The sequence below is a fragment of the Nothobranchius furzeri genome, chromosome 17 (genome assembly GCF_043380555.1).
Source record: "Nothobranchius furzeri strain GRZ-AD chromosome 17, NfurGRZ-RIMD1, whole genome shotgun sequence".
Lineage (NCBI taxonomy): Eukaryota > Metazoa > Chordata > Actinopteri > Cyprinodontiformes > Nothobranchiidae > Nothobranchius > Nothobranchius furzeri.
This window is the reverse complement of record NC_091757.1, coordinates 35,099,332-35,118,231: the sequence shown is the minus strand read 5'-3', so window position 1 is coordinate 35,118,231 and position 18,900 is coordinate 35,099,332. Positions and strand designations below refer to the sequence as shown.

General features: G+C 41.9%; 1 protein-coding gene across 1 annotated transcript in view; it reads left to right on the top strand.

The window, feature by feature from the left end:
- glt1d1 (glycosyltransferase 1 domain containing 1) overlaps window positions 1-18,900 on the top strand; it is a 31,412-nt gene that overhangs the window by 2,745 nt on the left and 9,767 nt on the right. Inside the window, exons 4-6 of the mRNA XM_015972131.3 lie at window positions 5,430-5,481; window positions 8,461-8,497; window positions 8,620-8,676. Coding sequence (XP_015827617.3) covers window positions 5,430-5,481; window positions 8,461-8,497; window positions 8,620-8,676 — 146 coding nt within the window. The remainder of the gene's footprint in view (window positions 1-5,429; window positions 5,482-8,460; window positions 8,498-8,619; window positions 8,677-18,900) is intronic.

The following is an 18,900-nucleotide window of genomic DNA, read 5'->3' as shown; positions in this document are numbered from 1 at the left end:
AAGAATAAAAGTGAGTTTTCAGCTGGCTCTTAAACTTGCCGAGCGTGTTGGCCTGTTTAACCCATGCAGGTAGCTCATTCCAGAGCCTCGGCCCCAGCACCAAGAAAGCACGACCCCCTCGGGATTGTAGTCTGTGTTTCGGAACGACTAACAGTCCTTGTTGAGCTGACCGAAGGTTCCTTGCGGGAACATAAGGCTGAATCAGGTCTGCCAGATAACGTGGAGCCAACTCATTTAAACATTTAAAAACAAACACCAGAACTTTAAACGAAATTTTAAAAGAGACTGAAAGCCAGTGTAGGGATGCCAAGACGGGCGTGATATGTTCAGATCTCCTGGTACCAGTCAGTAACCTGGCTGCCGCATTTTGGACCTTCTGCAGTTCGCTATGGAGGTCTGCTTGATGCCTGCATTAAGCGAGTTACAGTAGTCCAGTCTGGTGGTAATGAAGGCGTGGATGACAGTTTCCAGATGTTTGCGCAAAAGAAACGGCTTAATCCTAGCTATTCTCCTGAGATGGAAGTAGCAGGATCTGATTGTTCCATTGAGCTGGGTGTCCAGTGTGAGCTCTACATCCAACTTCACCCCCAGGTTGGTGACCACAGCCTTCTCACAAGGCGCTAATGAAGGAGAGTCAATCTCTTGGACACATCCATGTTTGTATTTGGGGCAGAACAGGATAGTCTCAGTTTTATTCTGGTTGAAGAACAATACATTTTGAGCCATCCATAACTTGACCTCCTCCAAGCAGTCCAAGAGCGGTTTAAAAGAACTTGAGTTATTGCATGATACAGGTAAATAGATTTGACAGTCATCCGCATACAGTTGAAACCTGATTTAACCCCACCCCACCACCACCACCTTGTTCTAGACATACTAACAGACCTAATCCAGTTTTATCAGCTTTTGCCATGAATCTAGTGTAATTTCTTCTGTTGCTTTTTTAGCTTCCAAGAATCAGGATGAATAGTTTTATAAACAGGCTCATGTTTCTCAGCTGCTTCTTGTCTCTGGGTGAATGGGATAAAAGAATGAGGCTGAGTAAATGTAATCCTACTCAGCTGTGGAGGTCGAGTTTCTTTTACCAAAGTTTAATGATGAATACTTCTCAAAATGATACACTTCCACTTGGCAACAATCTCTCTCTCTCTTTATCCTAATGAAAACCCCACACTAGTGATTTTATCTAGAGTTTCTGCAGGTCTAAGGGCATATTTACCTCTTTAAAGAAATGGGAGATTCAGCTCCTTCAACTTCAAACATCCTAATCCATGCGTCTCCCACTGCTCACGCCTTCTCTCGCAACCTTTGATCATGAAATTCGGTCACCTCATGGAGCCTGTTGGCTCATTTAATAATGCACTGCCTGCTACACGAGTAAATTAATATTCCTCACTGGTTTTTGCCCCACATTCCCTTCATTTTTCTTATTGTGTTCTCATGTTTCTCCTGAAGTCCTTCTTGTGCCCCGAACTGCATTCTCTGCTTTCCTTCTCATGACATGTTACAGCTGGAGTAGCGGTTGCCATGTTGGAAGTTACAGTACAAAGCTGTTATGGCTCAAAGAAAACACAACTAAGGCTTGTGAGTTACATATTCATAGGCAATGCTTTAAGTGGGTTGGTATGGAACAGTACGCAATACCGGCACTTTTAATTTTTACCTCTCAGCGAACCAGGACTTTTTCCCAAGGTACGTAGATTACCAAATCTATACGAGACTCAAGAACACCTTGGTTATTTTTGCTAATAATTTTGCTTTCGTGAGTTATCATTGTTTCTATTCTAGTCTAGCTAAACATAGATCTGGGGGAAATTATAGATTGTTGTTGTTGTTTGTGTAAAAGACCAAGAAGAGTTCTATCATAAAACCTAGACTAATGCCAAACTATAGATCACAAAATGTATAGTGCCTTCTAGGGTTCTACAACCCCCCAAGGCACTTCTCAAAACAATCAGTCATTCACCCATGCATGCCCCCATTCTCATGCTGGTGGTGATGAGCTACATTGTAGCCACAGCTTCCTGGGGGCACACTGACAGAAGCGAGGCTGCCAAACACAGGCGCCACCGGTCCCTCCGACCACCACCAGCAGGCAGGTTAGGTGTCTTGCCCAAGGACACAACAGCAGCATTCTCTGCCGGGAGCTGAGATCCAACCTAGTGAAACATAGCTAAATGGCGTCCAACTATAAATACTGTAGAAATATTAGATTCAAAGCTTAAATGCCATATGGACAATAAGCAGGGTGTCTGCTGGGTTTTTAAAAGGATTAAAAGGTGCTTTTACGGAAAATCAAGACCTTCAAGTAGTCTTAAATCGTTTTTGTAAATTCTTATATTTAGATACTATTGACATATTTTTAAAGGGAAACTAAATAAGTTTTTTGTATTTTTAAATTATTTTTTGAGCCAGTTTATGCTAAAATGACCCATTACGGGGTTAATGACAAGTCACTTAGTCCCCTCCACCCCTTGTGGCCAAAAACCACACTTGCAACTTCAAGTGGTTCTGAAGTCTCCGCCCCGCTGCCCTGAAGACTCACAAAGTCCAGTATCTCACGTGAAGCATTAACACTTTACAGCAATCCATGTTTACACCTCAGGTCAGAAGAGCCATTCCTGGTTAGTGGTTAGCATTTTTTTGTAATGTGTTTATCATGGCGGAGCCTCAGACGAGACAAAGAACACATTTATCTTATGAAGGTAAAACATAAAAGACGTCCAATCACAGTGGGGTCAAACAAGAGTCAACATCTGTACTTTTCTGAATCACAAGAGCTCAGAGACAAAAAAGGATTCAAGCTGGATGCAGATTATGCTAATGCTCTTGTACATACAACTTTAATTTGTTTTGTTTGGGACAGCAGTAGCTCAGGAGGTAGAGCGGGTTGTCCAGTAATCGGAAGGTTGCAGGTTCGATTCCAGCTCCGACCAGAGAATTCTGCTGTTGTGTCCTTGGGCAAGACACTTAACCCGCCTTGCCTGCTGGTGGTGTTCAGAGGGACCGGTGACGCCAGTACTCGGCAGCCTCGCCTTTGTCAGTGTGGCCCAGGGCAGCTGTAGCTACATCGTAGCTCATCCCAACCAACGTGTGAATGGGTGAATGACTGATTGTGTTGTGAAGCGCTTTGGGGGATCATAGAACCCTAAGAAGGTGCTATACAAATGCAGGCCATTTACCATGTGTTTGTGCATTTCTAAATATGATTGTCTGGCGGTAGTGATCACCTCCCATATCGTCACCTATCATACACTCGCACTATAAGACCCACATAAGCTCTCTTCCTACCAGGCAAATGCTCAGACATTGACGCTTTCTTGTTTCTACCCAAGGTCCTTGTATCCTCACACACCATCAAATCTTCAGCGTGTTGCGTGGATCTTGGCTCCAGTCCTGTTGGCTAGCTGCCCGTAGCTTGTAGAGTAACAAGCCTGTATTTGATCACCCAATGCTCTGAATCCACATTTATTTTTTTTACATACTCCAGCCTTTCCCTGTGATCACGTGATTCCTCCTCTCAGGATCTTGGTCGCATTAATTACTGGGACATCTTGAGTGGCTAGCCGATATGCTAGCCATTATGCTAGCACTGGAGTCCACTTCTAGCACATTCCCTGCATGTTTTACATCATGAACACAGTTTTATTTAGTAATGAACCACTTCTGTAGAAACTAATGAAGGCTGAGAAATTTCAGCATAGATTAACGTGTTAAAAGCACAAGAACAGTTTTGTTTTACAACAGTGAATTAAAAGGACAATGAGGGTGCTAAAAGCAAGTGAAAGCTGGCAAGCATTCCTTAAAAATATGCTTTTATTATAAAATAGATACATGTAAACCAATGAAATAGGAACAAATGTTTTCCACCCTTTGTGCCGGCTGTTTGCTTTGGGTTCCGTACCACATGATGTACTTACTATCTTGCTACGTACAGTTTGTGCAGTCACCAAGCTGACATATCTGCTCATTTCTTGTGAAGTGGACCAAAGCATTTCAGTTCCCGAGAAAATAGGGAAGAGTACATTTGCGATACTTGGGAGAAAGAAAAAGGTCCAAGAGCTCGAGCAAATGGACATGTTTAATGAAAGAGAAGCAAACGAACTAAGGCAAATGCTTTTCATGTTAATATATACTTTTACTGCTCATAACGAAGGAATGTTAGGCAAGTGAAATAAAAACGCACTCTTCATAAAGGATTTCATAATATCTAACAGTTTTTGGCCAGATTTAATAAACTTTGGTTAAACTTATAATTACTAAATGTATTTCTAACAAAATACAACAGTTTTTAGTGTGGAATACCTGCGGGGGGAGGCAGAAGGGATGGGTGCACTTGGATGGCCGGTGAGCTCCCCCTGGCTCTTGCCTGACCCGGTGGTAGACCTTTCTTTTTTGGAACGCGGCTGGGGGGGGACATCGCTGATGCTTTTGAGGGTTTTTTGGGCTCGACATGGGGCTCTTAATTGCATCTGTTCTCAGGACCTGGTGACAGGCAGGGTAGCATGGATGGCATTTGTGTTCGTGGGGAGATTGAAACGGCAATGCGCGTTCTTCCCTGGGGTCCTGTGTTCAATCTGAAGACCTTGCTGGACTCGAGAGACTGGCAAGGAGTGAAAGTGCTGCTACAACTTTGCTTGATTGGGGTGTACGGCAGGATTTGAGGGGTGTGGGGGATGAATGTCCATTGCTGTGGCAGCAATACGCCTCTTTGGCATCTACTGTAGCCTGCCTGGTCCAGTGAAGAAGAAGTACCAGAATTACAAAGAGGTGCATGGTTCACACTACATTTTCAGGACTCTGTGTGTCTTCTCTCACTGGCTGTCCGCAGTCATGAGTTGTATGAGGCACAAGTTAGCTGGTGTCCTTCAGTGTGGCTGTTAGCTTACAGGCACAAATACCGATTAGAGTTCAAATTTATTAATTAATGGAGTTGATTTATGACTGAATTTAACTCTAATGAGTGTTAAACTGACTCTGAATATTTAACACAGCACAGTAAATTCAGCATGCTAAGATTAACACTGTCAAGAGTTGATTGTATGCTTCCTTCACCTGCCAAGAACATGGTGTCAAATCATTTAATTTCCCTTTTCTTATAATCGTGTAATGCTGTGACGGTTTCTTCCACATATTTACGTTTTTAATACAACAGAAAAAAGATAACCACCCATGTTTCTGTCGCTGCAGTTTGGTTTTGGTAGATCAAGTAGCCTCTAACAGGGTTTATGTTACAGAATTCTTCACTATCAATTTAGCATTTTCTATTGATTTTGAATTATGTTTCACGTCTGCTTTTCTCCCCAATATTGTTATCAAATTAGTTTTTAATTTGAAACCTAATATGAAAATTTGCCAGTAATAAAATAATGCATTTGCTAAAATGTCACAACATTTTTATTGATGTTGTGTTTTCTTGTTTCCATCAGATTTGCTGTTGCATTCACTGAAAAGCTGAAAGAAGAAGCAGAACTTTTTTTGGTACGATTTTGTCTTTTTTACATTCTGAAACAACAGTACAGAAATGCTAATAGGTTAGTTTGGATATGATTTACTTTACTTTGCACACATACATTTTGTCTTAGTCCCATCTTAAATATTAGAGTTGGGTTCTAATCAGGAAATCTTCTGATTGATCTGCATGACTGAGCACAGTTAAATCACTCACCTAAAGGATTATTAAGAACACCATACTAATACGGTGTGTGACCCTCTTTCGCCTTCAGAACTGCCTTAATTCTATGTGGCGTTGATTCAACAAGGTGCTGAAAGCATTCTTTAGAAATGTTGGCTCATGTTGATAGGATAGCATCTTGCAGTTGATGGAGATTTATGGGATGCACATCCAGGGCGCAAAGCTCCCGTTCCACCACATCCCAAAGATGCTCTATCGGGTTGAGATCTGGTGACTGTGGGGACCATTGTAGTACAGTGAACTCATCGTCATGTTCAAGAAACCAATTTGAAATGATTGGAGCTTTATGACATGGTGCATTATCCTGCTGGAAGTAGCCATTAGAGGATGGGTACATGGAGGTCAGGAAGGGATGGACATGGTCAGAAACAATCCTCAGGTAGCCCGTGGCATTTAATGCCCAATTGGCACTAAGGGGCCTAAAGTGTGCCAAGAAAACATCCCCCACACCATTACACCACCACCAGCAGCCTGCATGACATGATGGATCCATGTTCTCATTGAACATGGAGTTCAGGAAATTGTCTTGACCAAGACAACACCCCTAAATGCATTGAAGCAATTGCGATTGGTTGATTAGATAATTGTGTTAAGGAGAAGTTGAACAGGTGTTCCTAATAATCCTTTAGGTGAGAGTAAATCAGCTGTTTGGATTCCTCTGATCAATCAGGGAAACCTTGGATGTCAGATGGTGTTAGAGGATGAGTGCCAACAGTTAAGGCCATGACGCTTTCTGTTACATCTCATTCTTGTCCTTTTTTTATATTTTATAATAGGTTTATAATAGGTGGACTATTTTTTAATGAGTGGGTGGAATTAAATGATGCATTAATGGACAAAGAATAAAAGTTAATTAAAAAGGCCTCCAACATGATTGGTATGACAGAAATTTGATGTTTATTCTGGTAAAATGTTCTGACTTTACTACAAAGATTTGAAACTAGAGCTGTTAGTGTGACTCAGCAGTGGTGTCTACTGGCTTTAATTCCACTCATAAGTCATTTTTATACCTGTTTTATAAAATTTATTAAACATTTAATTCAATTCAATTTTATTTATATTGCGCCAAATCACGACAAGTCGTCTCAAGGCACTTCAAACATTCCAATTCAGGTCAATTCATTAAGCCAATCAGAAAAAAATGTTTCCTATATAAGGAACCCAGCAAATTGCATCAAGTCACTGACTAGTGTCTGTGACTTTACAGCAATCCTCATACTAAGCAAGCATATAGCGAAAGTGGAGAGGAAAACTCTCTTTTAACAGGAAGAAACCTCCAGAGGATCCTGGCTCAGTATAAGCAGCCATCCTCCACGACTCACTGGGGATCGAGAAGACAGAGCACACACACACACACACACACACACACACACACACACACACACACACACACACACACACACACACACACACCAAGTAATGTGTCTATGGTTACATTGTGATTTCTTAGTAAATATTCTATTTGGCGAGAGATAAACTTTATTGTATTTATCCTAGTGAATCTATAATTAAACGGATAAACTAGTAGTAGCACATCCAACGTCAATGAAAGCAAAAAGTTATCAGAAGAGGGAGAATGTTTAAGTGGTTAGCAGCAGTGTGCTAGTCGATGGCCCCATCCACGAGGCCACCACTGCTCAGCAGAACACCACTGTAGCTTCTTCTGGGGAGAAAAACACTTAGAGAAAAAATAAAGTTAACAGCTGAAATAGCAGGAAATAATACAGCTAAAGAGCAGATTGTAGAAGAAAGCAGTAGAGTGTGAAAAGTGGTCAGTGTGTCCTCCAGCAGTCTAAGCCTATAGCAGCATAACTACAGAGATAACTCTGGATAACCTAGCCTTTTTAGATGGAGGCATGTTGGAGGCAGGGCAAGGGAGAGCCGTCTTTACCAACTGTACACTCCACCTCCCTCTACTCCCCCACTTGTCCCGATCTAGGCTACCATCAGATTTTAACCATAGACCCTATCAAATAAAAATGTTTTAAGCCTAGTCTTAAAAGTAGACAAGGTTAGTTGTCCTTTTTGATTTTTCATGCATGAACTTATCATTAATCAGTATTTGAATTTAAACAGGACATTAAATCTTTCTGTATGTAGCCACCGTGTTGAGGAAAGAACCAAAAAAATAAGGTTGGGTTTGTTTGGTTCTCTTTTTTCCTTTGGCCTTTTTACAGGATATCAACAGATAGTTGGAGTCTGACAGCATCAATAAACACAATAGAAGGGCTTTCACGACACACACACACACACATTACTGGGCCCTGTCCCACAAAGACCTGGCATTAAAACAACATTACAGTGTTTTATTCTCTGATTAGATTCCAGCCATATAGGCTGCAAACCCAAGCATGGCATGCTTTATCTCTGCTGCTTAAGTGCTGACAGGAGCCAGACAAGACAAGCATTGAGAAGCATAGCTGTGCTTTTTATTGTGACACAAAACACACATGGTTGATGGATCTTGTGCGATAAGATCCAGTCAATTTATTCTCCAACCCCCCCTCCCCCCCGATTTTTATTGCTATATTCATATATCTTATCAGCTGCTTTCGCTTCTCCCCCCTTTTTATACAAGTTTGGTGTTTTGTTTAAATATGCTCGGAGCACAGAGAGAAAATCAGATGTCTGTTTTTTATTTTCTGTCGTAAAATGAGAGCAACACAGATAACTATGACAGGTAATTTGTTTAAATCCAGACATTACCAACCATAACTAATTTTTGTGTGTGTGTGTGCCTGTGTTTATGTTCTAATTTCCTGAAGGTTTCCCAGAGTGCTAAAATATATGTGCAGCCCCAAGGTAAGGCCTTCATCTTGATTGTATCTGAAGCTGCAGATGCCATGACACACTCATCTGTGTGAGATCTTTTTAGATGGAACTAACTGTTTTTGTTCACTGCTGGGTGTTTGTTTATTCTAAAGGTGTCCAGACGGAGGTGACAGAAGAATTCTGCTGGACTGAGTTCTTGCATAGTTCAGGTACACTAAGGAGTCATGTGGTTGTTATTCCAGTGACTCCTTTCATGTAAAATATCTTGAGCTTCGGTCATGGGAAAAAGAGAACGTCTGCCTATATTTAGTTTTCAGGTTGTATGTATTATCCATCCATCCATTGCCTGTACCCAGCTGTCCATGCAGCATCGCGAGGGGCTGGTGTCTATTTCCAGTGGGCAAAAAGGTGGGATACACCCTGGATAGGTTGCCAGTCTATCACAGGCACATAGAAACACACAGGACAAACAACCTTGCACACACTCACACCTAATGGCAATTTAGAGAAACCAATCAACCTGACAGTAGGGCTGCTCAATTAATCGAATTTTAATCACGATTACGATCTGAGTTTTGAACGATTATAAAAACAAAACAAGCCGATTATTTGCTCCTCCCACTTGCGCTGCCCCGAGTTGCAAATGAAGCGCTCCTGTGACACACACACCGCGCCTGCGGACTCCTGAGCCTCGAAAAACTGCTAAATGTGCGCGTGCGGCGTGCTAAACACACGTGCAGCTTGCCCCTGATTGCTGTGAGACCGGGTTGGGGGGTGGGGGGTGCAGCTGTGGTTGGGACAATTATTACATTAACTGATGGACTTGTAAATAAATAGTTTATAAATAAGATAGAAATAACTTCCTCACGCTGACAACTAATAACTAATCTCTCTGAGGACGCGGTGCTAGTGCACTCTCCTTCAGCACCTTGACACGACTCAATAAATGTTATGCAACATTTTGTGAACATCAATTTATTTGCATGTATTTGTTATGAATGCCACTGTATAATTCTTGCTGTCAGTATTTGCAAGATATTGGTATTTGGGTCTGTACTGGTTAGACTTAAATGAGTTAAACCAAGGTCTATAGCCCTTGGGTCATAAACTATGAGCTATAAGTATATTGGTCTTTTTATACTGGGAATCAGGAGTTATTTTAGTGATCATCTTGTTTCTTATTTCTTTTTGTCCTGATTGTGCCCTGAGCAATTTTATGACTGAATAAAAACAAATAAAATCAACATAAATTGAAAAATCGTCCTAAATAATCGAGATCTCAATTTCAGTCACCATAATCGTGATTATTGTTTTTGCCATAATCGAGCAGCCCTACCTGACAGTCATGTTTTTGGACTGTGGGAGGAAGCCGGAGTACCCAGAGAGAACCCTCACATGTACAGGGAGAACATGCAAACTCCATGCAGAAAGACGCCCGGTTGGTATTTGAACCCAGGACCTTCTTGCTGCAAGGCAACAGCTCTAGCCACTGTGCAGCCCTGTTGTATGTATCATTGCATACTAAAACATGGCCATAACTAATAAAGAAGGGGCCAATCCTCCTGTACAAGTCCAATGTCCAAAAGACAAAAAAGGACCATAAGCTCAGACCCTACAAAGCTCAGTTAGCAGGTTAAAGGTTAAAGTTCATTTATAATGTCATTTAGTGCTTTTCTGTAAATTAGGTGAACACAAGATAAAGTAACCTTATGAAAGTACATTTTACATTTAAATTAGATGATCAGAAATAAAAAGAATTCATTCTTACGTGAGTCTCAGTTGTCTCATGAAGCTATAAATAAATTATTTCCTCTGCTGAAACTTTTCAGTGAGTCAGCTCAAATTATACTGCAGTTCAAGTCAATTTTGAACCAACCAAAGTTACTGAATGTTTTTTTTCCCAAATCACAAACATTGTTTAGATGTTTTACCTTTACTTTGTGATTAAAGCTAAAGGCGTTGGGTCAGGGATGTCTAAGTGTTTCAGGACGATTTATACAAGATCGTCACATTAAGTCCCGAAGAGCCACGAAAATGTTATTTTTTTAACATTTAAGCGTCTGAAATGAGTTTTCTCCGCAGCGTGGCTGAGCTTTCCCTTAGGAATAGGCTGAGAAGCTCATTCATCTGGCAGGGGCTCGAAGTAGACTGAGTAGTAGTAGGGAAATGTCTCTCGGCTGGTTAGAGAGCACCTTGGGAATCCCTCGGAGGAGATGGCCCAAGTGTCTGGGGAGAGGGAAGTCTGGGCCTCCCTGCTTAGCCGCTGCCCCCGCAACCTGACCCTGGATAAGCAGCCTAAAATGGATGGATGGGCAGTGTTGATCTACATCAGCAGCCTGCTTAAGATAAATTTCCACCATAGAAATGCAAGTGGGGTCTGTGGGGGACCAACTGACTCGGAAGGCCGCAAATGGCCCCCAAGCCGCACATTTGACATGACAGTGTTAGATTGTAGAAGCCTGCAGCAGACCTCTTCTCAACTCACAGTAAACGTCCCCCTCTTGTCAGAAAATTCCTGTAGTGCATCATCAGCGGGGGGGTCAATGGGTCAATATCAAAGCTTGTAGATGCCTTAGAGGATGTGCGCTCCTGGATGGCTACAAACTTTTTACATCTGAATGATGCTAAGACGGAAGTAATTGTACTTAGCCCTGGCATGTCTACAAGCCCATGCGATGCTGTGAATCTGGGCCTTTAGCATCCAACATGAAGACCACCATCCGAAATTTGGGAGTGCAACTGGACTTAGCCCTTAAATTCGACGCGCAAATCAACCAGGTTGTGCAATCGTGTTTTTAACTTACGCCGACTAGCCAGAATGAAGCCCCTGCTGTCCAGAGTACATTTAGAGACTGTCACACATGCTTTTGTTCTTTCAAGGCTTGACTACTGCAGTGCACTGTATGCAGGCCTTAGTCAGGGTGCGGTAGCATGCTTGCAGTTAGCACAAAACTCAGCCGCTAGGTTCGTGACAGGCACTAGGCGCAGGCAACATATCACCCCTGTGTTGGCATCCCTTCATTGGCTGCCTGTGCAATACAGGGCAAAATTCAAGGTCTTGGTACTGGAATACAAGGCCTTACAAGGAACTGCTCCAGCATATCTTGGCAACCTTTTGCATAGGCATGCCCCCTCGCGGGCCCTTCGCTCAGCCGACAGGGAGCTGTTGATCGTTCCACGCAATAAGTGCAGGTCACGGGGAGACCGTGCATTCTCTGTGTTGGCACCTGCACTTTGGAACCAGTTGCCTTTGGTGGTGTCAGTCACCCTCATTGGGTTTTTTTAAGACTCGACTTGTCCACTTATTCTTGGAGGTGATTTTAACTTTTGGATGAAAACCTTAACAGACAGGCTCAGTACAGCTGGGTCTCAGCGCGATTGGCAATCCACTAACATAGTTAAACAGTACATGAGTGATCATGGGCTTTGTGATGCATGGCGATCTCTTCATCCTAACTGTAGAGAGTATACTTTTTTTCACACGTCCATCACTCTCATTCACGTTTGGATTATTTTCTAGTCAGCAGCTCATTGTTGGCTGACATTTCAGACACTGAGATACACCCCATAGTTGTCAGCGACCATGCTCTGGTTTCTTTAACTCTGGTAAACAAGAAGACAATCCCACCAAGCAAAAACTGGAGGTTTAATACATCACTGTTTAAAGATGAAGGGTTTTTTTTAGAATTTTTTAAAAAGGAGTGGGCTTTATATTTATAACATAATGACCTGCCTGGAACATCAGCATCTGTTCTCTGGGAGGCAGGAAAGGCAGTGATGAGAGGTAAAATAATCTCTTTCTCATCACATAAGAAAAAAACGGAAAACAAACGTAGTCAGGAGTTAGAGGAAATCATTAAGTCTTTAGAGGCATCCACAGAAGAAGAGTTAATGAGCAAATTACGTAAAGCTAAATTAGAACTTCATGGAATTATTGACAAAAAGACAATTTTTAGCACAAAGACTACGAATAGAAAACTTTGAACATAGTAATAAATCAGGTAAACTTTTGGCTAGCCAGTTCAAAATTAATAAAGAGAAAACTACCATATCTGCTGTTAAAGACTCAACCGGGAATATAGTTTATGACCCTGAAAGCATAAACAACACTTTCAGAGACTTTTACCAAACTTTGTACTCACCACAGATAAACCCATCAGATAACGACATCAATGAGTTCCTTGATAGGATAACACTTCCTAAATTATCAGACAGCTAAGTTACAGTCCTGGACTCGCCACTAACATCAGCGGAGCTCCAGGAAGCCCTTAAATCCATGACTAATAGGAAAGCTCCAGGTCCAGACGGGTTTCCAGCAAAGTTCTACAAAGAATTCTGGATGATTCTGGCTCCAATATTTTTCAGAATGGTGAGGGATATCGAAGAGAGCGGCAGATTACAGCCACTGTTCAGTTAAACAATGCTGATTATATATTTCTTCTTCAAGTTGACGCAGTGATAGCTTGATCTTGTTGTATTGTTGTTGTGTCCTTTTTTATTTTATTTTTTTTTTTGTTGCTTTTTTTCTTGTCTCTTTCTGCAGGTGTAGAAGCAGACTCTTGTTCATTATTGTTTATTTTTGTGCCCCCCCCACCCCCTCCCCCCTCTTTCCCCACCTTTTGTCTTTTCATTTCTCTTTCACCTCTGTCTCCGTGTCTGGTCGGAATTACAAAGCATTCAAAAACAATAACAATAAAGTTTTAAGTATCAGGCGTGACATTAAAAGCAGATGCTTTGATGCTCCAACTGAGAGTAAATCTGTAAGGCTTGTCACCAGCATTCAGACATCAATTCTGTTTGCTTCACAGCCAGACAGGACACGGTAAAAAAATAAATAAAAGACTCACCTTAAGACCCATATTTTTGTCAAGGCATTTCAGGATTAGCAAATTTTACCCGGTTTCGATGCCCCAGCCTCTTAATTTTTTTCAGGATTTTAATTTTTGCTTTGACTCTCCTCTTTTAATTGATTTTATGTTGGTTTTACAATTGTTATATTTTATTCTGATGGTTTGGGCTCCTTTCAGTCAGTGGGTCCACCATGAACTTCCCTGTAGACAAAAAAAATTCTAGTCTAACAGGAGTCCATCTTTCTGACAGCAGCAGATCTACAGCAGATGGGCTGAAAAGAAAGGAGTAAAAGTGCTGTAACTGTCCGGACCTTATAGAAACGCTATAGTGGGACCTTTGCAGAACCATACAGAATAATTTAATTCATTTTGGAAATGGGTGAAGACCACTTTGTGTTTTGGTCCTGATAGATAAAACCTGAGAATTGTAAGAAGGTGAACTTTCTTTTTGCAATGGTGGCAGTGGAGTTAAGTCCTCACCCGGTCACCGGAGGGTTGCAGGTTTGAGGACTGTCTGTTACAGTCATTGGGTCCTTGGGCTAGACAGGTAACCTTACCTACCTTCTGGTGATGGTCAGAGGGGCTGGTGGTGTCTCCCCTATGTCTGTGTACCCCAGGCCAGCTGTGGCAGAGTTGTAGTTTATCACCACCAACGGGTGAGTGTGTGTGTGCGTGGGTGGGTGGATTACTGTGCATACTGTAAAGCACCTTGGGGGACTGTAGAACCCTAGAAGGCACTATATCAAATACAGGCCATTTGCTGTGTCTGAGTAAAGAGGGGGAAGTCTTTACCCAAATATTTTTTAGTTAGGATCAGTTCATAAGAGCCAGGGTTTCCCTTACATAGACGTAGCCATGGCGGCCCACCACGGCTGGAATCCCACCGCCACGCCTAAAGATCCCAAGTTTTTTTTTTTTTTGGCGATGTTTCCCAAAGAAGCAGCGGGAACTACTATGTTGCCGCTTGTGATCACAGCCGGCAGGCAGCAAGGAGGAGTAGGCAGGGCAAGGTGAAGTTACAGCATAAGTTACTGAGTTTAAAATTAGAAAGGTAGCAGTGGATATAATGCTTTTTGTTTTACATGTTTAAATAGCATTAAGATAGATGAGTGCTGACGATCTTGACAGGTTTTCCTCCCCCCACCAGGCTAAGCATCACTTATTCATGTAAAATTTATATATTATTTCATGCCTGACTTCAACCGCATTCAATACTGTATTACGGCGTGAGCGCAACAGCGACAACTTAAGATCGATGTGTGAGCAGCCTGAGAGGTCGGGTGTTTTCATCTGAACCCTTAAAACCTCCAGCAGGCTACGCTGCACTATTGACGTGTTAGCGCGCGGCGCTAACAACTTAGCGACGTGATATGTCTTGGAGAAAGCGTAAAAACCATCGACATACATATATGGACAATGGGTTTCGATAGAATCCAATAATAAGTTTTTGTACTAAAGTGGGAGGTGGCCACCACCGCCATTTTGACCATGTCACAGGTTCCATCAAGCCCAGACAATTCCATAAAAGGGAAGAGACGTGGAGCTGAGGGTGGGGCTGTAAGGCTGGGATCAACTGACGACACCCGGTCGAACTAGCTACAAGCTAACCCAAAGCTATTGCGGAGGTGGGAGCTAAGCTAACGGAGGTAGCAACCTAGCTACAACCGGTGTTAACTGTGCACAACACCAGAGCTTCTGAGTCAGAGATACGCCGGGCTGACCGCTGGGTAAAACCGGGTGGAACACAGAGGTCTCCGAGAGCTCCACAAGCCGGCAGCCGCACAGCAGACAAGCGCCGCTGCGATCTGAGATGCGCAGAGCTGCCGCTGGGGAGAACCAGGTGGAAAGGTTTCCATCCCAGAGCTCCACAAGCCATCAGCCCGCGCAGCAGACAGAAGCCGCGATCAGACAGAGATGCGCCGAGCTGCCGGGAGACCCAGCCATCAGCCCGCGCAGCACACAGAAGCCGCGATCAGACAGAGATGCACCGAGCTGCCGGGAGACCCAGCCATCAGCCCGCGCAGCACACAGAAGCCGCGATCAGACAGATGCGCCGAGCTGCCGGGAGACCCAACCATCAGCCCGCGCAGCACACAGAAGCTGCAATCAGACAGAGATGCGCCGAGCTGCGGGGAGGCGAGAACGGGTGGAAAACATCGGTCTCCCGAGAGCTCCACAAGCCGATAGTCGGAACCCAGCTCCACCAACATGTTTTATTTCAACCCATTTTCTAAAGTGCAGCATTATGTTAAATGCACTGGGGTTTACCCTATTACATTTAAATGTCATGGTTAAACAGTACATGTTAAAATCTAAGCTCAGCTCGGCAGTGACCTGAAATACATAAATTTAATTTTACTTACCCAAAAAAATGAAGTGGAGACTCCTTGGACACTCTATTATTGCAATCAATGCCACAGCAAGTCATTTTGTCCAACAATTGCACGAATAATATCCAAAAAAAAATACACAAACACAGAGACTCAAAATCCTGGAGCAGTTCCCAAGCCAGACAGAGGCTCTACTGAGGCTTTTCCACGGAGCTAGCTCTGTGGTCACTTGGGTCTGAGGCGGTGGTCACGTGGGTCGGATGCTCATTAATTATACAGAATTTTAGGCTTTTAATACACTTAAACAGAAGAGTGAGAAAAAAAATTCACCCCCTCAGAGTTGTCATGAGTGCAAACTAGGTAATTTAAACAAAAAACATGTTTTGGAACCAGGCTGTAAACATGTTTATTTCTGCTGTGAAATTGGTATTTTTAACATGGGAGTCAATGAGGATTTGCTCGCTTCTGACACCAGCCCCCAGCGGATGAGGGTGGAACTGCAATTTTTGGTGCTTCCGGGTTGAGACCACTTTCTGTGCCGCATTGTGGGGGCTTGGTGAAAACACGTTGGATGCTTCTTCTGAAGCGGGAAAATAACACCTCTTCTTAAGCAGAGCACGACGTCGCCTCGGCTCGTTCACGGCCGAGCCGGACTGAGCTCGATAACATTGACCCAGCACAGCCACTGGGTCGTTGGAGCTGCCCCGTGACTGCCTGATGGAACACCGGCGGGTTTCGTCAGACTCGTAAAGTTTCTTGTTTTCGCTGGGGACCCCCTGTATTTTACCGCTCCCTCCTGCAGTCTTCCCCTATTAAAATTTAAAATGATTCTGTAAATTCCGTGTATCAATAGAAAAAATCTCTGCCTCTGCCAGCTGCAGTAAATGTAGACTCCAAATAATAAATAAGAGGTGCATTCATCTGTGGATCTCCTTTGATCCGCATTAGTGATATTTTCAGCACCAGAACAATGAAGCAAAGAAACAGATTCCTGAGTTTGTTAGTAATTTTATTTATTAGGTGCATCTAACCTGTTCTATTCTTCTCTGAAATGAGATCAAATCAGTGCTTCTATGCCGGGTTGGCTCCACTCTGCACTAGAAAATTCTACTTTATTTAGAGGTGTGTCATAATTTTGTCATCACTTAACAACACAGTCTGCTTATGTGAGTGCAGTAGAAAGCTTCATTCAGACCAACTGAATTCTCTGCTTCTTTATAAAAACAGAAATGTGCTCAACGCTGCAGATTTTGTAAGGGTTATGTTCTTTGCTCCTGTCTTTATGGAAGGGTGGTCTTAACTAGTCAGATCTTCTCATATTCAGGCATCTGTGTCAGCAACTGTGTTTTTTATTTTGTTCTAGTTATTGTGAAATGTAACAGTCATACCTGCATTTGCTTCTGTCAGCCTCGTCTCCTCACTGCTTGTGGCGCAGCAGGAGACACCAACCCATGTGTGCTTTTCTCCACCCATTATGCAGCATATTGTTTTTTTTCTTCCCTCCATCTGGCATGGCATAAATTGATAATATCTAAAGAGCAGAATCTAGAGTGTGTTGTGTTTAGGCGTGCATAGTGAAGATTTGGGAGGGAACATGTCACCTCAGCATGGCCCAGTAAAGCAGAGAACTGGTGACAGTAAGAGAGACAAGAAACCCTCCTACCAGAATGGAGACACGTGATTAAACTGTCATTTTCTTTTTTAGAATAAAAACTTAAATATTAAAGTTCAGCAGCATTAGCTGCTTACATTTCCAGGTTTAATTAATGCAATGGGGTTTTGTTCCATGGGCAGGACACTAGAAAACTAAGGGGTTAAAGCCACACTGTGCATGCAAAACCACATGCAAGTGAATGAATTTTAGACTCCAAAAAGTCCAAGATCACCCCCATTATCATGAAAATTGCTCAAACTATGTGAATTTCCCAGATATAGATGTAAAACTTGCTACAGTTGTAGCTGAGTCATTCATATCACAAACACCATTCTCTAACAGAACACACTGCTTTAATGTTTTTGTTTGAGATTTGACAAAAATATCTTTAGCTCCATCATTCGATTATCTTAGTTTAGAACTCTGGCATGAGAGGCGGCTCCTTTAAGATGTGATGAATTATATATATATATATATATATATATATATATATATATATATATATATATATATATATATATATATATATATGTATATGTTTTATTTTTTTATATGTTTCGTTATTAAACATGTTTGTTTGCTCAAAATTTTGTGTCATGGAGGCTTTTTTTTGTTGTTGTTTTCTAAATCACATGTATCTTTTGTCTTTTTTGCCTTTTTTTTGTGCAACTTTTTAACACAATAACATTAGTTTGAAAAATGCTTTAGGAGAAAAGTAACACTAAATTTTACAATGGGGAGCCCAAGTCTCCTCCTTTTCCAGCTGGCTCACGAGACCCCTGAAGAAAAATGAATGCAATTCAAATGAGACTATAAAAGCAATTTTCTCATCAGTTTACCTTACACCGTGAATCACGCATAGGTTGTACTTCAATTTAAATGAAATGTAATGATGTGCATGTCGACCATGTCTGTCACGTAATTTAAGATTTGTTAGCTTCTAAAAATATGTATTTAAAAAGACTACAATTCATACATGGCATATGTGATGTCATCACAAAATCTCTTCTCCCCCAGCGTTGATGCTACTTACCGCATGGCCACATTTATAATGATTTTCCCCTCGTTTAATGCTATTTCTGCCCTGCAGGAAGAAGGATTGCTAAACTAATTTTCAATATCATGAGACAAACATTTGTAGTCCTTTAAGTCTTTTCACACATAGCCTAAAATAACCTTAGCTACCTTTTGAAAATAAGCACTTTCTCGGCATCAAAATGTGTCTTTAAAATTCACGGACATCATAAGTGAAATCCTTGGCACATGTCAAACGGGACTGGAAAATAGCTTTTATAGCCTCATTGACGTGCATTAATTTTTACTCTTTTTTTGGGGGAGGCATCCTACTTAAATGGACTGTTTTCTGTCAGTCTGCGACACATTCATAGATTATAACAATCGGTTCTAACAGATGCATAAATCCTGCCGCCATGTAAACAAAAACACATACAGATGCCCTAAAATGTTAATGTTACTTTAAATCAAAGACAAATGCAAATGCTCTAATAGTTAGTTGTTTATTTTATTTTGTTTTTCCAGAGTATGATGACTTGTGCCTAAGGTCCTGAAAAGATTATTTATTTATTTTATTTCTTAGTT